Source organism: Typha latifolia, chromosome 14, assembly GCF_019914945.1.
Source record: "Typha latifolia isolate L0001 chromosome 14, TyphaL0001v2, whole genome shotgun sequence".
In the NCBI taxonomy this organism is placed as follows: domain Eukaryota; kingdom Viridiplantae; phylum Streptophyta; class Magnoliopsida; order Poales; family Typhaceae; genus Typha; species Typha latifolia.
In genome coordinates this window covers 8,562,889-8,589,381 of record NC_133099.1, presented here as the reverse complement: position 1 = coordinate 8,589,381, position 26,493 = coordinate 8,562,889, and the positions used below count along the sequence as shown (strand labels likewise).

The window sequence follows — 26,493 nt, the reverse complement described above, 5'->3', positions numbered from 1 at the left end:
CTATACTTTAGTATTTTGTTCATAATTTTCTCATATTAACTTTGATTGGTATTATTTTTAATATGTTGAAAATCTTATTCAATTATCTACAACTTCATGTGGATTTCTAAATTCAAACTAATACATGACTAAATAACACAATACATTGATTAATATCATTTTTTGCTACTAAATAATATAATCTCCTATTTGTAAGTGTTTTGGTCATATTTTTCTTATACTAAATTTGATTAATATCATTTTGGATGTGTTGCAAAGCTTATCCAATAATCTAATCATTTTTTAAGTAATTTAATGCTAAAATTTAATAAATAATAAAATTTATTATTCTTCCATATTTTGGTCATTACTTTTTCATATTAACTCATATCAATATAATTTTGAATATGTTGGAAAGATTATTCAATCATTTACAAATTTATGTTTCACATGAATCTTTAAATTTGAACTAATCCATGCCTAAACAACGTCATATAAACAACTTACATATCTATCTATCTAATATATATAACTAAATCAAACATGAATCCCTCTAACTATCTAAGCACTATCCCATTGGCTACATCTATAAGTATATCATTTCATTTTCCAATAAATACTAATGCTCATAACTTGGCTTAAGAATGGCAAGAAATACTAATATAGACCTCTCTTTTTTCCTAATATTTTAACCTCTTTAATTATCTAGTATCTTCCCCACCAATGAGATAGAATTCAGTTAGTTAAAGAAACTCCTGTTGTATGTGTAACATTTGAGTTTAATCTTAATGACATTGGAACTTAGTAGGACAAGTAAACGGAGCTTAATAGAAGAGATATTTCAAATGTTTGACATAATTAGAGGAGTAATGTGTCAATAAAAATAAATGAGAGAATTTATAAAAGTAAGTAATAGTTCAGAATCTAAAATAAATAATTATCCCCTTTTCTTTCCTGGATAAAAGCTCAAAAAATTTAAAGTCCCTCTTAAAAGTAGCATTATTCAGTTCCTAATCGAAGAACTTGTCATAATTTTTTTTTTCAATTTATCAAAAAAATTTGCATACAACCTGATGGCAAAGTGGATCCTTTGTGTAACTCTCTTACATTATTTTGAGATTCAAAATACAAAATATTAACGAAGGTTTTGGACGAGATTTACAATATGGTTGCATCCACCTATTACTAAAGCTATCAAACAAACACCAGCTTCATACATATAATAATTAATAAACCTGATATCTCATATTTGAATGTATCAGAATCCAAAGTAGTAGCACCCAATATCATATCTTGATCTGAATCATGCATGCATCTGACTAGAAATTATTGCAGAAGAAGATCTCAGATTCTACATCTAGCTGCCTTCTTCAGAAAGTTTCATTGCTTTGTCTTAGTCACCTTATTTCTCTGACTAACTTATAAGCAAGAACCAGATAAACGAAAAGGAAACAAGAACCTGAATACCAAGTAGCTCAATTATGCCACTTGCCTGACTCCCCATTATGTCAGAGGGAAACAACACTCTAAATACATACAAAAAAATTGATAAGCTTGTCTTTGGCTCTGATCTCTTAGTTTTGAGGTCCTCATAGAGGCCATGCCGAAGTGTACACTAACCTCAAAGAGGAGGATGGAAAAAGAAAACAAAAGAATTGACGTAAATTAGGAGCCTTTATTTGCTAAACTTTGCAAACCATTTAGTGCTCTCTTGCCCTACAGCAACATGGAGTATGGATTCTCAATGTAACCTTTAAATGCTTTTAACCACTCCGCACCAATGGCACCTGAGGTTTCCAGAGTAAGAATCAGGTAAAGAATGCTACATTGGAATAATATAAGTTAAAGGAGCTATCCAATATTCCAGGGCATCTCGGTATGTCGATCATACCATCAATGACGCGGTGATCACAACTCAGAGTGACTGACATGAAGGACCCAAATTCAAATTGGTCTGTACCAGAACCAGGTATCACCCTCTTCTCAGCTGCACCAGGATTAACACATTAAGATTATTACAAATGCCAGCATTTTCTACGTATATATTGCACATCCAGTGATATATAGGTAGGAGTTATTTGAATTTGAATTTAATCTAAAACTAGGAGCCTAAAACTCAGATGTTAGAAGAGAGTTCTTCAATTATTTGAATTTAACCAATTCTTTTCCATGACATCAACAGAAAGATAACCCTGCTATTATTATCCTCCAGCCAAAATGTGTAAGTCACCCAAATCCATTTGAAATATGACATAAAAGTGGATATACTATAAGGACAGAGATAAACCCAAAGTAAATTGACATTCAAATATTACCAGATCCAATGGCCAAAATGCCAGACTGTGGAGGATTTATAATGGCACAGAATTGTTTGATTCCAAAAGGACCTCCCAGATTAGATACCGTAAATGTGCCTCCCTGCAAATTCAGCTTATTAAATTATGCAATAATTTGCGAAAGATCAAGTCAAATCTTGACATCTATGTTGGCACCGACCTCATAATCTTCTGGTTTCAGACTGTTATCCTTGGCTTTCTGAGCCAGTTGCTTCACCTCTTCTGCAATTATAGAGAGTCCCTTCTTGTCTGCGTCCTGCAAAATCACTTGTTCATGTTATGACTCCACAGGAAATCGGGAATTTTAAGAGGGAAATAGTGCCAGCAGCTACCCTAATAACAGGAACAAACAACCCATGATCTGTTTGTACAGCAACATTAACATTCACATTGTGGTACCTGCATCAAGGACCGTAGGATAATGCCATGAAAATTCTAGATTATAAGAAGATCAGCAATCAAAACTTTTAAGAGCTCTCAGAAACTTACTGGCGGATGAAATCATTCATCCAGGAGCTATTACACTGCGGAACTTTTCGAAGAGCCAAAGCAGCTGCCTGTAGGTTCAACAGAATTAGGTCAAAATAGCTCAACATTCTCAGTCATCCAGAGTTCCAAACTAGCACAAACAAGAACCAAAAAATTTCTATGCAGAACTAAATCTGATAGACCAATTGTGATTCATATACATTTCCAAACTGAAAATCAAGTAGAAGACCGCTATGGTGCAATGACTTGGCTGGCAGACAAAGGACATAAAAGGGAAATTTTCAGAATGATGATGCCACCCTTGGAACCAAATTGCAACCTAAAGATTGCACCTACATTGATAAAACTGAATCTCTTCGGTTAGATGGAAGATAAAGTCAAATTGTTGAAGTAGTTTTTGTTATGTTGAACTCTCATTGTATGTGAACATTATCCATCCTAGTATTGTAAATAACTCCAAATTCCATTGGCACAAAGTACATATTTGTTACCATATGAACCCTTTATATATGTCTTCCACTCAAAGAATCTAGTTTCACACAGATAAGTCAAGGAAAATCTTTGTTTCTATTAAAGAGATGAAGATCCTCACTAGACTGATTTAGTCATTTTGCTATATTTCAAAAGATGGATGCATGAATTTGAAAAGGAATAAAAATAATTCATATAAGGCCACCCCAGTGCATGTCTCTCACTGACATGGTTCTACAGAGAGATGTATGAAGCTTCATACTCGTTACTTAAGAGGCTTCCATTACTTGAAGCCATAACCTCTTGGACGCAAGGGGCAAGATTTATCATCACACGACATGATGCCCTCTAAAAGAAAGAATTTATTTGATGGAACAATTAAAGTACTCAATATGAGCATGTTACTGACAAAAAGAGGAAAACACTTTGAATTATTGCTGCTTATAGATAGACCAATTACATGTGTCGACCAATGCTATGTATTTATTTATTGATAATTAGTAATGCACATTTACCTCTCTCTGAGAAAGCAGGCATATCAATTTTTTTACACATTTACCTAATTCAGTTCACCTTATGCAGCTTTAACACTAAATTTAAAAAAAAAAATCCCATAAATAAGTGCAAGATCGATAATATTAAGGAAATTTTGAATAAGCCAAATGGAAGACTATGTTAGGCATGTAGAATATCCAGAAGACCATATCAGAATACCTTGGCCTTAAGCACACACAGAGCAGCAACAAAAATAAAAGAAGCATAATAGCTAAGTTCAAAGAAAAAAGACCTTTATGGCGAGATCATTTACAGATATTCTTTTCCCACCCGAGGCTTCCTGTAAAGAATTTAGTTGGTTTCTCAACCTGAATACAACCAACAAAATCAGTGTCTCTGAAGAAAAGCATACTAATCATCTAATCCTACCAACTATACAAACTTTAGGAGGTGGAAGTGCAGGGAAGATACTCACTCCATGAGTTTGTCAACACGAGCATCAACTGTCAAATAGTAATGGGGAATAGTCTGTTTGGAAAGCAACAGCCGTGAAGCAGTAACCTATAATGTACAAACAACAAAATATCCAATATTAACTAATATTTTAACACCAACTATATACATTCCTATAGTTCATGTTCATATGGACAGTGTAGACTTACTTTTCTTATTTGTGAAGTAGGAATATCCACATAATCTAATGCTTGAGATGGAATTGGTTCCTTTGCCTTGACGCCCTTTGCAACAGATGCTATGTCAACAAAAAATGCACCAGAAAATGAAAGAATTTGCTTTCATTAGATTTAGAGAAGTAAAGCAACATCATGAGTCAAGAAAAATTTGACAAAGAGAAGCATATATAACAGAGAACAGGAAAAGACATAGTATACCTTCTCATGGATGAAAAGAAAATGAACTTATTAGCTAGCCTTACAAATAAACATGTATAAATCAAGAAAGTTCATAGAGAGCAGTGTATTGAAAATCAAATGATAAGGTAATGGATGGTACTCTTAGACATTAGGAAATTATTCAAAAGTGGAGATGAAGGCATAAGCCATATATAAATGCCACTGGGGGGGATACTCTTATGTATGTTACATTCTATGGTTATTAACTCATTAGCGGACAACATATCAATCCTGTGCCCCCTACCTAAAAGGCATGCTGACATTTTTTTTTAAAATTTGACATGTAGTTCCGTAGAATTTGAAAGAAATTAAAACTCATATGAACGGGTAATGTATTGACTAAGTTGTCCATTAAATCAATTCTAGTTTATGAATTTTATTTTGTAATATTAATTTGGTATTTAATTTTAGATTCATACAAAGAAAAGAAATAGATTGGAAGTGAGGAAGTTGAACACTCTAGTTTGTGTACAACTGTACATTTAATGCAAGAAGAAAGATTTGAAAGAGAAGGATCCTCTTGAGCAAGAGATCTTCCAAGGTGAAGAATTAACTTTAGAATATGGTGACGGAATCATATGAAGCTCTTAACCAAAATTGTGAAGAAGACTATAATAGTGCCTTCATATTGTTTGCTAGTCTCTAGTACAATTTATTATTCTGTATCTTGATGTACTGACTACAAATGTTTGAAACTTCTTTACTTAGTTCTTTGATGGTTATAATCATGTTATTTGTTTACTACATTTACACAAACTAGTTTATTGCTAATAAAATTTTATATATACTATAGTTTCATACATAAACTAGTTTATTACTAATAAAATTGTATATATACTATATTACCATATAATATATATCATATATAACTTTATTAAAAATGCTAGACCGCATAGTTGCCCGTATATGCGTCCGCATACCGATGCGATGGGTGATTGCCTGCATACTGTAGGCACCTCTCAAAACATTGATAGAAAATGTAACTCTAACTGTACTTCCATTGGACCGAATATATGAACTGCGAAGTTTCATCGTGAAGAAAATGAGGTCGTTTGTCAGCAGTATTTTCATATTAATATTAAGTTCCTGAATGCAAGTGAGCTGAAAAGCAATAAGAAAAACCTAAAGCATGCCTACTTCTAACCTGAGGAACTGCATTGTATGGTTGTAAGGCTTACCACGACTTGTGGTCATGTTGAGTGATCAAAACAACCGCTCCAATAATGGGGTAAAATTTGTGTGCATGAGGTCCTCCCCAAAACCCACATTGGTAGAAACCTCATATGATAGGATGGATGCCATTTTTATATGCTTATTCCTTATCTCCTTACACATCCTCAATAAATATTAGAAACTAATTTAGAATGAAAGAATGACAACGATATATATAGATGGCAATATCAAATTACCAACAACAGAAAGCTGACAATGCAAACCCCGAAAAGGTCGCTGCATTGTATATATTGGCTGGAGAGAGGAAACTAGGCCAAGGAGAGAGTAGAGAGGAAGAGGAGGGTGGAGAGGTGATATGACCAGGAAGAGGGTCGACACCTCTAATATCTTGCAATACTCCTTGTTGCAGTTACAAAATCTCTCCCAATTCACTTTCTATTCTTCTTTGTTTCTCCTCTCTTTATGCTCCAGATCTGCTGCAAATATAGGTCTGTTTACCTCCTGTTCCTGCTGCCTCTACTTTATGGTAGCACCATCAACTAATGGGATGCTACAAATTTGGACAACTGCTTCCCTACTTTCCAATGATCAGAACACTGCAAACTTCACCCATGTTGATGCTAAGAATTGAATAGAAAGGTCCAATTGGAGGTTCTCTGAAGTAAACTTGTTTGGATTAGATTTTAGAGGGTGGAGGGCAAGGGCTCATCTTTATCAAACAAGAGGTGCAAGAGGGTAAAAAAAAAGAGGTGCAAGAGGGTTAAAAGAAAAAAAGAAAAAAGATGTGCAAGTGATTACCTCAAATCCCTTATCTGTTCATTATCTTTTTGAGAAAATCCTTTCGCACTACCTTAATCAATCAAGAGGCAAACCCTACCATCATACCAAGTCACACACCATCAAAATTCACGCATGCAGATTCTTGTTAATATATTAACCCTATATGTACCACATGCCTATCTCCTCTATTGCAAGATATTGCATACGCTCCCTAACACCATATAGCCTATGTAGCACAATCCTTCTTCCTCTCCTTTTCATCTTTGATTTAGTTCATGAGAGCTGCCAGGTGGTAAATTTCCTACTTCTCCTCAATCAATTATCAAATGGTAGGAGCAAGCTCCACACCTTTCCTTTCTTCCCATGTTTGTTCTTACCAACGCCATGGTAGAACAGCTACCTAGGGTGCCGCTATGCCCTTTCTCAATCTAGCTTCATGATTCTCATCTACTCACTCTTTTATTCTATTTTCTTAGAAAACAGAGAGCAAACAATAAGGTATTTGTATGCTTTTGTGGAGGGTACCATTGGCACTAGGGGCTATTTATCAATGATGGCAATGGCCAATGGCAAGTGTCACCTGTACCTCATCCACGATGTGGATTGCTAGAAATAGAATGGTCTAGAATTCACATTTGAAAGCAGTAAAATATTTTCCCCCCTCTAACATATGCTTGGGACATGACAGAGAGAATAATTACCAATTTGTGTTTATATTAGCAGGTAAGTCCTTTATCATGCAAATTCATTGTTTCCCTTCATTTTACTGCAGATGTTGACATGTTTCATTTGGACGCACCAAATGACACGTGGGGATAATGTTAAGGACATAATTACACCAATGGAAGTTCCCAGTTATCAATTGTTTATAAATGTTATTACACCTTTCTCAGCACAAGATAAAAGTAGCTTCATGAGAGAAAGCATACCCCAACCCCTTATACCTGAATCTACAAATGCTAGTAAACAGAAAAGAATGAAAGATGCATTTCATCAGGAGAAAAGTTAAATATAAAAAAGAAGAAGAAGAAAGCATACCTAAGTAATCTTCAATATCTGCCTTCAAAATGCGCCCTTCAGGACCAGTTCCTTTAATACTTGCAAGAGGCACCTGTTAAATGTAAAACAAAGAAGTAAAGAGAAATGAGAAAAGGACAAGAACAAAAAAACCAGTTCCAGTACAGCAACACAAAACACATAAATTGTTATATGATATCACACTATATGATTCTCAGAATTTTATTAAGACAACACAAGCAACTCAAGAAGTTAATCACTTACTTTGTTATCCTCTGCTAACTTTCTTGCAAGTGGACTGGAGAAGATACGATCTTCTGAACCATAAACTTCTTCAGTCTTTGCAACTTTCGGTTCAGGAGCTCTAAGAGGCACAGGTTCCTCCTCCTTTGGTGCAGCAGACTCAGATGGTGCTTTCACATCCGCAGGGGAAGAAGATGTTGAAACTTTGTAATCTTTAAACTTTCCAATGTCATCCTCTTCTTCCACAGTTATGGCAATAATCTAATTAAGGTATATGTTTCAAAATGGTAAGACAAAATCTCGAAAGCATGCCCTATTTTCTGGATGGGAAATTTCGTAAAATCAGCAACAAATAATTTAAGAAGAAATACGTAATGTCTAAATTCTAAACTATTCAGAATGTCCATCTTCCACAAAGAATATTGCAAGATTGGAAGTTGCAAAATCAGTCATTCATCAATATGGAAAGGCAAGATTATGATTTTTGTTTCAGAAGCAGGATGAAATATTCCTGATCATAGGGTATAACACGCTGATTTAAATGATGCCCATGCCTAAAATTTAAAGAGCAAGTTGGAACAATCAACTGCAGGCAAGAAATTATGATTATAATTTGGTAGAACAGAGTAGTCACATGATACATCAAATCATCTATCAATGTACATTGCAGATGCAACTGTAGGATGTCAAACCATTATCACAGATTGTTGGGTCTACCAGCTTAGGTGTTATTTAAGTCAAAGAACTTTATATATTAATTTTTAGATACTTTGTAGATTGATTTGGTATGCCAGAGTTGTCGTATAACTCAAATCTGAAAAATAGACAAAGATATATAAAATATAAAAATGCATTTTCTTAACCCATAAATCGATTCAAAGTATTTAGCTTCCCCATTTGAAAGGAATAAGACTAACTAATAATAATATACTGCTATAAGAGTTTACAATGGCATGATATTTCATATTTTGTATCCTAAGACAAATTACTGAAGACTAGATTAGCATAATATGATAAATCATACAATTAGAATAAATGGATAAATTACAGTGAGATAACTCCAATAAAAAGATCATTTACATGGCATAAAAGATATTGGACAGGTATTTCTGACAAAATAAGTACCTCTCCAACTTTAATCTCTTTAGCCCCATCTCCGTGTATTATCTTTGCAAGGTAGCCTTCCTCCATACATTCCATCTCCACTGTTGCTTTGTCCTAACCATACAACAAAGCATAATTTTCTTAAGATCTTATAGCCTCGACTAGCTGTACATAAATGGTTATCTTAGTACAAAAATCTTATTACTTTATTTGTTCATGTCTTTGCATAGCAACTTGGCTAACAGAATACAATAGAAGAACAAAAGAGTTAGTTATCTTTAGACATGAATTCAGTAGCCTACAGTTTCCACTTCACAAAGCACTTCACCAGGAGAAACTTTGTCCCCTTCCTTCTTCAGCCACCTTGCAATGTTTCCCTAGAAAGCACACACAAGATTCACCTTTTTGCAATAAAAAAGGATAAATGATGTAGCCTCAACTTTTATTTTGATAGAAAAGTTGATACCTCAGTCATTGTAGGAGAAAGTGATGGCATCCCAATTGCTTGATGTGGCGGTAGCTCTGAAACAATATATCAAGAGACTTTACTTAACATCCATATCAAACAATACCATATCGCAGATATAGGAAAAGAACATGTGATAAGAAATCCATTTTGAATCTATAGCTACCCAAGTGCATGAATACAATTATGTTATCGAGGTGTCTTTATAGGACTGACAAGATATTGTCAGGCAGTTGAAGCCACATAGAAAAATACCAACCTATGAAGGATAATTCTGGACTTTTATTAGAATCATTCAATGAAGCAGAACAGAGATCAAGGTCTCCAATAGTTTCTAAATGTCTATGTCCTACCCTGGACAAGCTACAACAATCAAGGTTTTAAATACTAGTATTGGTGCAGAGACAGAAACTGCAAGTAACGTAAATAGTAGCTTCATAACCTTCCATGGTTAGACCCACAATTGCATAATTTTCTCTTTAGCCAAGATAGAAATTTGAGGGTTGACAATTAAATTGAAAAGTAGTTGAAAAATGCTTAAGTATTTAGATTTGCCTGCTATTTCAATGTGTGCCTTAGCTGACCTCTAAAGCTTGGGAGAATAGTTAGACAGATATACAAGTTGTCCTGACTAAAGGAAGAAATCACTTCAACTGTAATAATGTTAAATGTCTTAGTAAGCGAACAAGTGGGGAGAGAGGAGGGAGGAGGGAGGAGGAAAAGATAGATCTAACAGTAAGATATATAAGAGATAAAATAAACCTGAATTAGTAGAGAAACATCTCCTTGGAGCTACCTGGTTGCTGAGAAAATAGCAGAATATTCAATAATTCCAATGGAATTGAAAGCCATGACAAAGAATTGTTAAGTCAAAAATTGTCATTTGAAATCTTGAACAAACCATGACATAGAATTGTTAAGCACCATCCGAGCTGCCGGGATCCTAGTTTTAGTTGTTATCGCAAAAGGGCTGCTCTTGGTTATCCCTGTCGAAGATACCTGAATAACAGGATAAGAATACTTAAAGAATTGAGATCACATATAGTCAATGAAGACAAGTATGAAAAAGCAAAAATAAGAAATGTCATCACCTTGAAAATGTCAAATTTTGTCAGATAACTATCTTTCGAGAACTCTTTATTGATCCAAAAACCTCCCACCGAAAAGCTGGAGTCTCCATCATTCTTTCCCAGCCTTCCCAGCTGTTCCATTTGCCGGCACCTTGACATATCTGGAAGAATGAAAAATCACTTGAGAAGTACTCAGTTTAAAGGTGGAAGTTTTACTAAAGTTTCTGACAAATTAGTGAAAGTTACAACATAGTACTGATAAAAAAGTGTATTACACCTAAGGTAGTGCATCATTATCTCAGAATAATATGGGGAATCAAGTCAATCAACTATGCTAAATTTCAGATAGTAGCTGCATTATGGTAGTTATATTACATTCCACCACATGATAATTCATAGTCAAATTAGTTTCTAGCCAAAAGCATTCCCGCAATATTAAATTATTAATTACATCTATTGTTGCCTTCATGTCCGTTTAACCAAGACCAAGAATTTGAAATGAAGCAGATCAGATTCTTTCCAAGATCCTAACTTCCAAAATATCTGTTAATTAGATAAGAATAAGAAATTCAGATAACTACTTTCATAGGAATTGAAGTGCTTGGAGAAAAGAGAATGTAAAAGGGTAGATAAACATGCAAATAAATATCCGTCCGTATTATGATCGAGTGTTGAAATAAATTGATAAGATTTGGTCCCATCGGATCTAGACAATCTTATTTTTTTGGACATGAAGAGATAAAGAAGCCATTGCAATTGCCGGAAATACTAGGCCTACTAAAGGCACAAAAATAGAGGGTAAGTTGAGATCTGTCATAGAATGGGAGCCTCGATTTAATATTTGTATCTATATATTTGTATCCATTAGAAAGATATCTTATGATATGATAAGCTTACAAATAAAATATCCTTATGCAGACTCCACTGAGAAAGGATGCAGAGAAAATGAAAATAAAAAATGGCATTTGAGTTTGTCAAAAGCTATGACGACTTAGTCTCTATTACTTTTAACTCGATTATACCCTACATCAAAAGTGAGCAAGGACATCTACCTTCCCCTCAGTACCTCAAAAAATCACTACACCCAAGCCAAAAACCTAACTGAAGCCACCCTCAAGCACAGCAACTCTTAAGGCAACACTCCCCTCTCAACTCCTGTCACTATCCTTTAGGGAAATAGTAGCCACCTCACTATTGAGCCACATCTTACTAACCAGTACTCAGAAGTCTCCCACCTCAACCTACTATCCAGTCCCCCAAGAAACCCTCCATCCCTATTTGTGGTTAGGAGGATAAAAACATTGATCATTTGCTCCTAAGATGCCTCTTTGGGAAAGCAGTATGGTTCGTGAGCAAGCTGTCTCTTCTCTCAAAAGGTTTGTCCAAGAAACTGGATGAGTGGATAATTTTTGTTAATGATCATCTAGCTATTGAGAATATGGCCTACTGTTTCTTGATTCTCTGGAGTATTTGAAAGTCTCAAAACAATCTATTATTCCGAAAGGTTAGAGCTAGCCCCATCAAGGTGGTCAATGACGCTAGTGTTATTCTCGCAAGGTACCTTAAAAGCAGTTTGGAGCTTAAGAGATATTTCGAGCTGCATGAAGAGTGCGTGGCTCTGCATGGGTTGGGGAGGAGGAAATGTTGAGGTGGGCCCAAGCTATAAGGATGATTGCGCGTGGGTGGATGCTAGTTGGAAAGGGTGTTATCTAGGGGGCATAGGTACTTATATCCAGTATGACTCTGCCAACTTTAGAAATGGATGCTCTCTTCTCTTAGATTATTGTGCCATTGCTATTTATGGAGAAGCTCAAGCCCTTCTATTAGGGTTGAAAGATTTAATCAAGATTTGTAGTGATCACTCTGCCTGGAATGTTGATCGGCAAATCCACTTCATCATCAAGGAAGCTAAAGATCTCTTAAATCTTTATCCCCTAGTTCTAGTTTGTTGCACCAGCGGTGGGAACAGTAGATATGCTCATAACTTAGCTTGTTTTGTTTTGTCAAACCACTCTTGTAAACTCTGGTTTAGGGAGGAATTAGACCTTCTTTGTAGCTTGGGCAATTAATGAATGCAATTCATAGTCTACGGACTTTTCATCAAAAAAATATTATAATAATAAATGGGAATTTATGGTTGTGAACAACTCATATGGAGTAGATCTACTTGGATCCTACACAAATTAGACTCCAAATTGATTTCTTTTCCCTATTTTTTTGCACTTCCAAAATTATGGTAGAAAATTTGGGGTAAACCCTAATTATATATTTTGTTAGTGAAATTTCAATCAATAATAGCAATTGGGTTAAGATAAACCAATATGTCAAAATTAAGATCCAATTTTATGATATTGTCTTAAATTTGTTCAATTAAGCTCAATATTTGGCAAGGGAAGTATCTCGAAACGCTACCCTACCATGTGTTTATACTCCATCAACATGATATACGACGGTCAACACACTCGATGCTCATTGGCACAACAATCCTTGAGTCGTAGCATGTTTCATGTGTCAAAAAAATACTAGCTATTTAGCCAACAACCAACCAACACGAGGTGTGCAGGCAACACTTAAATTCTTGACTTGCCCACTAGTGTTCCAACTACTTAGTGATGCAGCATAAACCATCTAGTATTCACCGAGCAAATGCTAAGTATATATCAAATTGTTATCAATTTTTGACAAATAAATTGTATAATAAATTATTAGGATTTAAGTTTAAGTGTATAGTATAGTCACCCATCTTTTTCACAGTAAACAACTCCAACTAACACAATTCATGCACATATGATGCTACATATTCATTTTAAAAAGTGTGCCTAAAAATTTGTATCAAATGCAGATCCCAAATATATCATTGTTGTTGAATATTATAACTACATGCTCTTGTAGCTTGTGCAACATAGCACTTCAATGGTATAGTTGAACCATTCACTAAGCATCATTGTCATGACAAAACATTCCAAATCAAATCTATATATCAAATATTTAATTATCACTGGAAATGCCTACAATATTCACATAGTTCACGTGGTCACATAATGATTTTTCATAATTAAGCATATATAAAATAAATAAGCACCAAGACTAATGCCTACTGCCTAGGGGTGTCAAACTGGCTCATGAGCTCGCAAGCTGCTCGAGCGGCTCGTTTAAAGCTCAGATCGAGAATAGCTCGAGCTCTAAAGGAACTAAGCTTGATTAATAAATGAGCCGAGCTCAAGCTGGCCTTGGCTTGCTTGAGCTCGACTCAAAAGCTCACATGTTAATATAATAGATATAAATACATCCAAGAAACTTTCAGTAGTGTAATATCTTCCAAGTGGTATAGTGCTTTATTAAGGTTGTCGGGGTTCGAATCCCACTCCTTACCATTTTTTTTCCAAAACAATATATTTCGCAAGGGATTAAATTCTTGGTCCCATATTGGTGAAGAACACTAGTCTATGCATGTAGGATTATAAAACAACGTTGTTGTTAGGTTCTTATAGGCATATTGGATATAAAATTAATTTAATAATTTTTAAAACCGAGCTAACTAAATTGTTGTTGTTCGGTTCTTATAGGCATATTGGATATAAAATTAATTTAATAATTTTTAAAACCGAGCTAACTAAATTGAGGTTGAGCTAGCTCAGTAGTATAGTGAGCTGAGCTTGAGGCGGCCTATCTCTGGCTCAGTTTGAGCTCAAGCTAGAGGGTTTAACTTGTTTCGAGCCGAGCAATGCTGAGCTCACTTGAGCTTGGCTCGTTTACACCCCTGCTACCACCTCAGGATCAGAATTTCACTATATGAATTATTTTTTCCCTACATCTTTCTCTATTTAGTGCATAGGTTTGTACCAACTCAAGCACCATATTTCATAGTCTTACTAGTTGCCCCATGTTAGTTTTGGCCTTACCCTCCCTCTTAAGGAACTTTCAATGTGAAAAAGATTACCCCCACATATCAGTGCACTACAGTCCATGAATAGCCGTGTCGATCGGCACTTGTCGTGCCAATAATGGCACCGCACTTGGTACGGAATGTGTCAGTGGCACACCCCCGTGCTGACCGGCACGATTTGACAATATACGGTCATTGTGCCATGTGGAACCTTTTTTTAAGTTTTTTTTCTATTTTCATCAATCATTATCAAATCAACTGATCATTTAGAAGGCTTAAATAAAATTGATGATGATAGCGATGGTGATAGTGATGGTGATGGTGATAATAATAAGACTCAGTCTGGTGGTAGTAATGATGGAATGAGACGTGCGTTCGAGTCTCTATTACACAACCTTCTTAGAGATGTATTATTTTTATAGGGGATTTGAGTATGTAGGTAGTAGAACATCAGGATAGGTGCACCTATGGGATGATATGAGTTTATCATAATTACCATCATATCAATCACACCCATCAGAGCCAGAACATTCTTATTATACTCTATAATCTATATCCACAATTTGCATATGTATATGGCGCGTCCGTGTCTATGCCGGTGCCATTCATATCTATGCATATTCAATATTCATATTATATTATAGGAGAATTATAAAATTTCTATTTGTATGAAGACTATGTGAGACATTACAACTAGTATATTATCAGTGAATGAGTTTTGAAGAATATCAACAGTATTTAATGCAATATTCTCATATTATTCTTAGCAAATGAAGTCTTTGATTCTCCTCGTCATTTTACGTTCAACTAGATATTAATGTTAATTATTAAATTATTCTCAATTAATATTATGTGTTCAATTATATTATGGAGTATTCAATCACCAATATTAATTTTAATGAATACCTTCAATCATAATATGTATTGAATAATATTTATATTTAACCGTTGCTACTATATCTTTAATAAAATAGGTCATTTAGAAAAACAATCTAAAGATAAAGCATTGTAATGTAGGTTTTAAATTTCTAATACATATATTTAAACTAAAAATCAAAAATTGACATATCAAAGACCCAAAAACATCTTTAAACATCCTAAAAAGTTTATTAAAAATATTATAAATATGTATCAATGGCATGTAGAGGCATGCCAGTACCACGGCGAGGCGTGCTGAGGCATGCCTCTCGGCACCCCCCGTGCTTAGACCAACACGTGCCACTAGCACAGCCATCGTTGATATAGCCTTTGTGGGACATGTCCAATCTATCTTATTCTATTATCCTATAATTCATCCTCTACAAGTGCTACCTTGAACTCACATCCAATTAATCCTCATAGTTGCTCTAATTGGTCTTAGTTGGATAGTCTAACATGTGCTACCTCATGATCATAAAAAATCACAAAGAAAAATGCATATAACCTTATATTAAGAAATTAAGAACTAAGTCAAACACCTACTACCAGAAGATCCTAATTCAAAATTGGAATTACATGATATTGGGCTTATTGGGTAGTTGATATTGTTCCAAAATTTAATTTATGCGATGTTCATAGTGAAATGCATACCATTTCTTTTACTGCCCAAAGTACTAGAATCTTTGGAGAAATAACGAGCAAAGACAACAGGCTCATAGTGTAGTACATTCTGGGCATTTCTCAGCTGCACAATAAAGAATATAGAATCAGAAAAGAACCAATGACAAGAAAATTAATAAATTATAATTCTTTGGAATAGTCAAGACATTCACAAAAGGGAAATTTTGCAAAAAGATATAAAACCAGCCACTGGATAAAGTCCACCACATAATGGGTAAGTAAAGAACTAGAACTGCAACATTACTCGTAAGTTTTAACAAAGAGATGTAATGTCGTAATGTTAAACATAAATGCTTTGTCTTCAGACTTCAAAGCTAAAAAGCACCACAAAGATGAATGAATTTAATGACAATTATAGATTTGCTGGAACTCAAAGAAATGCAAGGCAAAAAAGAAAAGGGTGTTCATTAAACTTTGCAGGTGAGACTATGAAACAGAGGCCCTTTTGAAGTTCTGTGTTGCATGGGCACCAATTATAGGTCCTGGATTTTGGACAAATATTGGATTGTCTAATCAGCCAAGAAGATATACAGGATTTCAGCACAAGCATAATATACAATTGAATATAGTTTTCATTATGCTCTCATAATATCAAGAAGAAGAAGAAAATTTTCACTGAAGTGTGATGTCGTCTATAATATTGGCAAGTTGAACTAATTATATTGCAATAACTCATCTACTTGGTTGACCAGGTAATAATACAAAAAGCTATAAGATCTTGTACATATCAGCGGAAGAAATACAAGTCCTGCTTCTGGTGTCAACATTAGTTAGAAATGTAGAATTGAATACCAACAATATGTTTCTGAATCTGGTGGCAACATCAGTTTGAAACTTAGAATTGAAAAGCAATGCTATGTTTTACGCATAAATATTTTTCTTCACCATCAAAACCTTGAATTACAAAACGATGAAATGTTTACTGATATTCCATGATATTTTATTCCCTCAACCCATTTTCAGGTACCACTATAGTGGGATGTTTGAAAAAGAAAAATGTTAGGCTTATTACTTTACCCCATTGTTTTAAAGAACTTCCGCCTTAGCGCCTAGACTACCGTCTTACATAGAAAATAAGTAGGCTCCGCTTAGGTTCCACTTAAGTGATCGCCTTAGCATCTCATAATATTTTAATATCTAGATTGACTTTGAAATTTAAAATTATTGTACATGTTGATGAATTAGTATATTCAAATAGCTTACAATATATCTTAGCAAGAATAAATTAGTATATTGTTTATATTATAGGTATTAATTTTAATTTCTTCTCTAACTATTATTTCTTTTATTTATTTATTTTTAATTGTCTTAAATTCTGGGCACCCGCCTAATGCTTAGGCTCTAGATAATCCCTTGTCCGGCTGTCTATAGTCTTTTAGAACCTTGCTTTACCCCAACTTCAAGCATGACATTCCATGACATTGTAATCACAGCTTTTCGATCTCATGGTGGGATGTTTGACATGAGAAAACCAAATACACAAAAACTGAAACATTAAAAGAAGCCAAAAATAAGATGATAATTCTTCTGATTTTCCTTATTTATGTAATTACAGGTAAAGAGATTTGCTCTGACAAAAGAGAGTAACTTTCTCTTTCCCTTCCCACTATGTAGGAAAATAAATGACCTAACAACACAGACATGAAGTTAAACAACTCTCTCAGAAGTACTGTTAACACAGTATTCATTCACTTGAACTATAAACAGACTAATAAATCAAGATCCAATCCCACGCTAACTGCTTGTTAAATAGGCTGATCCCAAGAATATTTTTGAATTAAAAAAAAACTTCATTTCAAAGTGGAAGAAATGCAAGAATTCCAATTAAAACTAGTCAAATCAAGCAAATTAATAGCAACAATCTCGTCCAACAAACAGTAACTAGTTCAAATCGGACCTTGCGGGAGTGGCGGAGGAGTTGCGAGGCATACGTCATGATCGGATCGGATCGGATCGGAACGGAACGCCACCGCCAATCCAACCTGCTACAAAATAACAAAACGAGAACCAATCAGCCCACCAATTCATCCGTCCAAGAAACCAGAGAGGGGGAGAGAGCGAGAGGCATACTGAACCCACCCGGTGCTAGAAAGCTGAAACCCTAGAAGGATCCGAACAAAAGGAGGAGAAGAGTAGAAACACAAGTATGGAAAGATGGAAGAATAAAGAGAGGAGAGTGGTTGGGTTTAGAATTTAGATTGGAAGAGAGAGATGGAGAGAGAGGAAGTCCGAATTCGATACCGCAAGCGGTCAAACCCAAGATGTCAGGCTGGGCAGGGAAGGCAAATTAAATTGATTGCAATTATTCTTAATCATATCTTAATTTCTATAATTAACTTGACAATCCACCGGCCTTTTCTCCATATATTTGTTTAATATTCCACTTGTATTGGATGGGTTAACATGACGTACAATATTTTTTTCTTTAGACAAATAGTGAATTTAATTATCATATCTATTAAGTATAGCTACTAATATTTATCAGATATCAGATATATTTGTATTTTATTTTTCTAAATGTAAAGGTTTTTTTTTTGAATAAGAAGTAGCTTACGGCTATGCCTAACCCCGCGCTAGGGCTTCAAAGTTGAGGATGGTGGTGAGATCTAGGGGCACCAGGTCTCCCGGATTCCATACAAATTAGCGGGCTTCAACCTTGTCGCACTTAGCCACCCAGTCTGCCACACCATTGCCTTCCCGGAAAATATGACAGACGGAAATATGATCAAAAGAGCTAAGCAACGTGCAACACTGAGCAACTATCCCTTTTGCCCTCCATGGGCACCCCACCTTCTCTATAATGTTGACTAACTCTAGGGAGTCTAATTCAACCACTAGTTTGTCGTAACCTTTAGCCAGTCGCAAGCTTAGTCGGAGGGCCCACACCTCCACATATAGAGTCAACTCCACCGGGCATAGCTCCCATGCCGCAACCAGGAGCAAACTACTCATGGCTCTAAGGAGCGCTCCAACTCCACTCTGGTAGTCATTCTAGGAGAAGGCTCCATTGATGTTAACTTTGATCCACTCTAGTTCCAGAGGTTGCCATTTTCCCCCATTCGACCTCACCGGTTTGGGCTTCTTCCTGCTCTCTATAGCATAGTCTTACGCAAGGTGGGAAGCTTTGCACACCACCTTGGCTGTTCCAATGTTCCGTGGAACACCTTTGGTGTTACGCTGTTTCCAAATTATCCATAAGGTGGATGCAATCAGGGCTTTACGTGCCAGGTTTTGTGATTGGTCCCCAACCCACGTAGCGCAAATGCACTCCTAGTTGAGCTACCCCACCAGTTCAGTGATCCACTCTTGGTTTGCCATGAGTTCCTCCCAAACCACTCTAGCATTTCGACAAGCGAAGAATAAGTGGTCCATGCTTTCACAGTGTATGCCACACATAGGGCAATTCTCGTCTAGCTCGATGTGCAGTGCATGCATGTGTTCCCTCGTTGGCAGCCTGCTCCACACCAGCTTCCAGCAAAAGAGCCTTATTCTTGGCACCACGGGCAGCCACCACAGAACGACCGACCCTGGCCATAGGGCTTGACTTGAGGGGAGGAGGAAGCCATATATGGACTTAGCCTTTGGTTTCCTTTTGGGGTGTGGGCTCCAAATCCAACTGTCCATGCAATGGTCCTCACCCAACGAGATTGCATTGATGCGAAATGTTAGCTCCTCACCCACCTCGACAGCGATCATCTTCAAGGGCCACCGCTAGCTCGTTGACCTACCGATCACTATCAAGCAAGTGAGAATGAATGATGAGCAGTTGGTGAATCCATGGGACTATCGTGATCGACAAATCTACTTGCATCCATTGCCAAATCCCAGAAGGTGATCTCGAACATCACAATATGAGAAATCGAAAGTAAGGAAAATGGACATGTATGAGTTTGTAGCAGCCAATTTGGATTAGGCCCACTATCGAGCAAATAGCTCTCTGCACCCACGACTCTTTTGCCGACACATCAGGATGCCACAGATCAAGCACACCATACTTAGCCCTGAGGATTTTAACTCAAGGACGCTCATCTTCATTGAGGACCTTGAAGACTAGTTTCCCAAGTATAGCCGCCCTCATAGTCTTAAGGTGTTTGACGACGAGGCCGTCGGAGTCCTTCACCATAATGATGGTGTCCTAGTTAATGAGATGTAGCCCTTGGCCCCCACCCCTATCCCAGAGGAATACCCTCGCCTTCTTGGAGATGGCCTCAAGAGTGGTATATGGGATTGTTACGAACCAGCCTAATCTGATCTGCAACGGTTCTTGACTCAATAAAGCACGTAACTTCTAAAGAAATTTACGAACAATCTAACCAACGGATCCTTCTGAATTTTGGATATGTTGTTGCTCTTGGAGAGAACTTTCAAGATCATAGAATTCAGACGGCTAGATCTCAAGATATCAACCAAACAGTAGCTGAAGAGCAATTAGATCCTAGCTTGATAGCCCTCCAATGACTAGATGGATGCTATGTTTAGTTCTTGGTGTGAAGGGGGAGAAGTTGTTGTAGAAGATGAAGGTTAGAAGCTGGAAGAGACCGACCAAAGACTTGGGCGGTGGAAGAAGGGAGGTGGGAGAAGGCGTCAATGGCTAGAGACAAGTAGAGGAGGAGATAAAGGCCAAAGCCAATTCTAATATCATCATCATCATACTCCAATTAGGGTTTCCTCCACACATATATATATATATATATATATATAGCTCACCCCAGGGACTCATCAACTAAATTAAACAACTCTAACAAATCCTAACAAATCAACAACTAAGTTAAAACCCTAACAAACCAACTAAACCAGTTTTCCTTATCTTCTCAGATTAATCTTTCATTTTGTCACCGATAGATTCCAAATCTGGAGAAATCATAAATATCAAAGTTTAGATCTAGAGGTTGGCAACCTTATCCAACTAGTTTGATATTATTTGGATATGTCTAAAATATTCTAGGAATATTTTCTCCAAACTATGCAGAGTTAGATTTAGCTCATTAAATAAAATCCTAACCTGCTAAAACTCTAACTAAACCAAATAACAAAATAATATAATTAGACTCAATTCATTAAGCCTAATCTCCCTTTGATATGATCTGATATGATCCGGTTCGTATCAGGGATCCATGAGCATTGCATCCAATACGTTGGGATCGCCATCATGGTTGAGTTAATGAGGGTGCGCTTCCACCTCGCGAGCTTCCAACCAACGCGGTTGACTAGAGGTTGATGGTCCTTCACCTTGATTTGGCTACCAAAAAATAGCATGCCTAGATAAGTGAACAGCATCGGTGCTACCAAGAGGTTCAGAGTACTGTAGATTGCCAAGGCCTATACCACGTTCATCCACTTGGGCATGAAGAGCTCCGACTTGTTAAGGTTGACCTTATGGTTGGTTAATCTTGAGTAGTCCTCGAGACATTCAAGAATGCTTTTGGCGTTGGCGGTGGTAGCTTGGGTCGTGATGAGCAAGTCATCCACATACAAAAGGTGCGTGAGCTGCTCATCTCCTACTTGGTAGCCCGAGAGCTGGCCGCTGACCACCTTGACGTTGATCAAGCTAGTGAGGTTTTGAGGCACCAATATGAACAAATAGGGTGAGAGCGGACCCCTTGTTGGAGGCCATGGTGAGGGAGAATCCAATTTGTTGGGGTTCCATTAACTAAGAAGGAAAAGCTCGGAGACGAGATGCAGGCTCTAATCCACTTGTGCCACCTCGCCAGGAAGCCCATCCTTGCTAGTGTTTGGAGGATAGCGTTCCAGCTCACCTTGTATGCCTTTTCCATGTCTAGCTTTAGCATCATCGTGGTGGTTGGCTTTGGTCGTTGGTCATGGAATGGGCAACTTCTTACGCAGCAAGGGTATTATCCAAGATGCTACGACCAGCGACAAAAGCAACTTGCTTTGGGCCTACCAGTTGAGGGAGCAGATTTAGTCTATTCTGTAACACCTGAACTTTAAACACGTGCATGGCATGAGCCCACATGGCACGTGCAAGGCACTTGACAACTTGGTTAGTTGCTGATAATTAATTAAACATATATCAACACCATAATATTATCTACAACATCTAAACTAAGAATAACTCAAGTCTGACTGTCAACAACATACAAATAACCCTAATAGAGCCCCACTTAAGTCATAATACATCATTAAGAGCATCTCATTATTACATATACACAATAGTGGCATATACATAATACAATATATACAAAGTCACCTACTAATAAAAAAGACAAGAATAAAGACATACTATAAAATGTCAACTAATACATCATATAACATAACGCATCTAGCGTATAACACTAACCGCACTCTACTCTTTACTTGCTAGCAAGACCTCTAAGGGAGTATCCTACTCCACTTATTCACTTGGGTTTTTGAAAAGGAGAAGACAAAGAGAGTCAGGAGTTAAAGACTTAGTGAATAAATTTTATCCCGAATTAGTGATGCCAAATAGAGAGTAAAATATGTACTGGATAATATGAATCATAAAAAAGTATGATGATATGAATGAGCATATAATCACGTCCTCGATAATATCAAATATATAGTAGATATCATGTTATAATATATAGATAAATCTCCATATCATGCCATCATCGTGTCACTCTCAACTATAACACATATAATGCATGCCAACTATGACCATGCTATGATGTCAAATGCAACCATATATGAAGCATGATAACCACTTGATGATTATATATATATATATATATATAATGATAATAGAATCATATGTAATTCTTAATATCACAATCATCACCGTCATCTCAATATAATATCATCATACTAAACTACCGTGCACGGTTAACACCTAGTAGCTAGTCTTATCATTTTGCCCGAAGGACTAAAGCATACCCTGCCATTCGCAAAGGATATCTCAATCATAAACATACCCCACCATCCGCTTAGAGTATCAATATCCATCTAGACCGGGCACCTTTCTAACTGATAGAAACCACATGAGGATAGCCCACCACATATGCCCTAACGAACAGCATGTGTCTGAATGTTTATTGCACACATAGACTAACGACCTCGGATGTAAGGCCACGGGATCGCGACTATGTCGAGCGATCAATCATCTACCAAACGCGTCCTAACCTTCGCGCCCACTCAGGTATCCTCACGCTTTCTATCAACTATCCTATCAATCAGATTTTATATTTTCCTTCTAAATGACAAATCATATGCATATATTAAATTCAATAACAAGTCATTGCATATTAGAAATTTAGGTAGAAAAAGAGTCAAGAGAAAAATGATGCAATGCAGTCTTCAACCATGTATTCAACATATGCATACTCATACTAGGGATCATTTCGACATAAAATCATAATAGTATAATCATCTCCAATCATCTCTATATATCATCAATATACTCATATCCCAGATCAGTCTAATCAAATGCATGATAAAATATGTTCGACTGAAATCATCTCTAGATAAAGTCATATAATCATGTTGGAGGTCAAAACATGTATACATATAATTATATATTATATATCTTAATTTGAGAAATGCGTCTACGGGATAAGACTACTTATTGCAACTAGGGTTACCAAGCAACCACTTGTTCACGTTTGCTACAGCAATGATCACTCCTCGATAGAAAGGTCCACGAGGTTTTGAACAAGGGGTCGAAATCTGAAATTATTTATAACATGTAATATCTGTCTTTCCACTAATTAAAATTAACTCGACTAAAAGATGATTTCTCCTTGTAATCATATACTATTAATTCCTATATTTGTTTTGTTATTTATTAACTATAATTATATTATCTAATAATTTATTTAAGACAATTATTTGCCTATTATTCTCTTTGATAATTAAGAAAATAAAAAATAAATTAATATAATTAATTACATATGAATATATGTATATAACTCTAATAATTACTATACCTAGCTAGGATTAATATAGTAAATTATATTGCATGTATTTTGCTAATCCTAGTATAATTAGATTTATTTACTAATCATAATATAATTAGATTTAATTCATAGAAATTAAATACTTTATATTAACTACAATAATTAAATAACTAATAACATAATGGAACATAATTTAAATAGTAATAAATAATTTCGATCGAGGTGTTTTACTTTTCTTAAGGGGTTGAGTCCCAGCCATCTCATATTCACTAGGACCCGATCTAAGCGGACCTAGATGTGACGAGGACCACACTGGTTGTTGCACCACGTGTACGGTAAACCTTTAAACCCTATGTCACACAGCCTTCCTGCACCAATGAAATCACTATCGACTTTGGGTCAAGGGCGACCGTGCTTGAGCTTTTTTTTTTCACCACTCTTGAGATAGGTGTTGATTTTACCCGCCATGACCCAAGGCATGTTAATGGGAGCAAGTTGTAGTAGCTCCTCCCACAGGCTTTGTTGCTCTCATATGTCGTTGCTTGCATAGACAACTGAGAGCCTCCACGTCTCGCTAGTTATTCCAGTGACAACTAGCTATGCAGCTTACCGAGATACTGCCACGATATCTATTCCAACCTATCTAGACATGATCATTCGGCCCGACTCACCCAAACCTGGCCCAAAATCGCATGATTTTAATCGGGCTAAGCCCGACCCAAGCTAGATTTAGGCCCAGCCTAACCCGAGCCTAAGATGGTAGTGGGCGACATGGGCTAAGCCTTTGCCCGCCCACCTCGGCCCGAAAGCCTGATCAACTACTCTCATCTATAGCCCAACTCATAATGCATTCATATTCCTATAATTTATTTAGCCCTACATTAGATATTTAGTAAACTATATATCAATATATAAGTATAATCCATAAAAAAAACAACTAAAATATCTTTATTTAAACTCATTAAACTTGACCCAATAAAATATAATATTTTTTATATTTAATCCATTATGTTAGAGCCATTATACCCAACCCAAGCCTAATAGCTAATAGGCTAGTGGGCGGTAATGAGCTAGAATATTCTAGCTCAGCCCGAACCCGCCCTAGCCTGAGTGATTAGTGAGTCGGGTCGTGAATAACTATTTAAGCTCAGTTGGCTCAAAAAGCCCGACCCAAACCCAGCCTAGCATGCTCAATGGTCACATCTAAGCCTATCCTCGTCTTCTAGAGGATGATGATACCGCCCGACGTATCGATTGCCAGTACTGTAAACCAGGACCAGCACCTGCCCAAGGCTTTAGCAATGATGCCGGTGCATTCCCAGTTGACATAGGACTCTAGTAGGACTAAGATGTCCAGTTTGTACTCCCTATTCAAGTCCCTACAATGATCTAGGACTTCCTTCTTCAACGCACCACAATAGTTCTAGATTAGGGTTTTCTACATTTGGAAACTATGATAGGGATGGGGGGTGGGGGGCCGATTACTCCACCTACCCCATCTTGGGGTATGGTGGTAGGGCCTTGCCTTCTGCCAGCTATTGGTGGCTGTCTTCCTCCATGGCTTCATTGTCCCTACTGTGGCTTGCATTCTAGTCCACTAAGGCGAGTTGCTGGTTTGCGACGTCAAGGTCCATATCGTCTCCCTCCTTATCACGCTAGAAAGGGAGGAGGGCATGTTTGGTCGACACCGGAGGGTGGGTTCCGCTGAGGTGGTTGCTTTGGCCCTTGTCGAGGCTAGGCCATCTTGAAGGATCTCTTGAGGGTATGGGTGCATGGTTCTTGCTCTTGTATCTTTAGGTTTAAAGGTTTTAATGCAAATCGCATAACTTCTTGTGGTCTAGACTCTAGGCGTATAGAGATGTCATTAATACAGATGAGACCTTTGGAGGAGACTGTTTCGTCCGCCGTAGGCTGGTCTGGGTTCTCCTCACCCTTATTTGCCATGCCCACTGGATGCTCGACAGACGCAGTAGGGGTGATTTGGACTCCAAGGCGCTCGGTGGCATAGTTTATGTCCACATGAGAGCCACGCTCGTCTACGTGGTGCGGCTGAGGTGACACTTTGGTGGGTATTGTTAGTCTCGAGTAGGCTTAATCCACACCATCCTTGGTCTTCCCTTTGTCCACCCATTGGGTAGGAGTTGCACTTCTACGCTGCTGTCCCATCTGGGAGTGAGATTTTGGCATGTTTCTACTAGACATGGTACGATGAGAGGTAGGGTTACTCTCGCCGACTGGTTCACCTTCTTTGGCTTTGGTCGCTCAGAGGCTTTTGGGGCCTGCTGCATCGTAAGCGTGGAGGCCACTTGATGTCTAGCGACTGCCTACTGGCAAGCTTAGTGGGGAAGCTTTGGCTCCAGTCTCCCTCTAGTGCTAGGTGCCTTTTGGCCTCTCTATTGCCTCGAGGGAGCTCTCCTTCTTGGTTTTTTTTGCGCAATACACCATGGGCCGTACATGGACTCCGGCTCCACCGTGCCTTTGTTGGTGCATCTGCTAGCCTCTGTTGCCTTAGGACCTTCCTTGGCCTTCTCTTCTCCTTGGTGGGCGTTATTGGGTGAATCGCCATTTTTGGTATGGCTTGGGCATTGGCCTACATTAGTATC

General features: G+C 37.1%; 1 protein-coding gene across 1 annotated transcript; it reads right to left on the bottom strand.

Annotated features, from left to right (window-relative positions):
• Window positions 1–1,205: 1,205 nt before the first annotated feature.
• On the bottom strand, window positions 1,206–18,198 carry LOC140800896 (dihydrolipoyllysine-residue acetyltransferase component 2 of pyruvate dehydrogenase complex, mitochondrial-like). Its single transcript, XM_073155810.1, has 20 exons — window positions 18,090–18,198; window positions 17,917–18,004; window positions 15,990–16,083; window positions 10,556–10,695; window positions 10,366–10,463; window positions 10,227–10,267; window positions 9,465–9,520; window positions 9,301–9,375; window positions 9,020–9,112; window positions 7,916–8,155; window positions 7,673–7,745; window positions 4,433–4,521; window positions 4,246–4,331; window positions 4,063–4,138; window positions 2,805–2,872; window positions 2,648–2,714; window positions 2,476–2,571; window positions 2,295–2,397; window positions 1,871–1,966; window positions 1,206–1,766 (listed from the first exon to the last, which is right to left on the bottom strand). The coding sequence occupies exons 2-20, from the start codon at window positions 17,953–17,955 to the stop codon at window positions 1,696–1,698; spliced, it is 1,701 nt and encodes a 566-aa protein (XP_073011911.1). The 5' UTR covers window positions 17,956–18,004; window positions 18,090–18,198; the 3' UTR covers window positions 1,206–1,695.
• Window positions 18,199–26,493: the final 8,295 nt, after the last annotated feature.

Coding starts and splice junctions, on each gene's coding strand:
- LOC140800896 (XM_073155810.1), bottom strand. CDS start 17,955: ATGACGTATGCCTCGCAACTCCTCCGCCACTCCCGCAAG. Junction 7,746..7,915: donor AGTTAGCAGAGGATAACAAA/GTAAGTGATTAA, acceptor TACATTTAACAG/GTGCCTCTTGCAAGTATTAA. Junction 4,332..4,432: donor CTACTTCACAAATAAGAAAA/GTAAGTCTACAC, acceptor TGTACATTATAG/GTTACTGCTTCACGGCTGTT.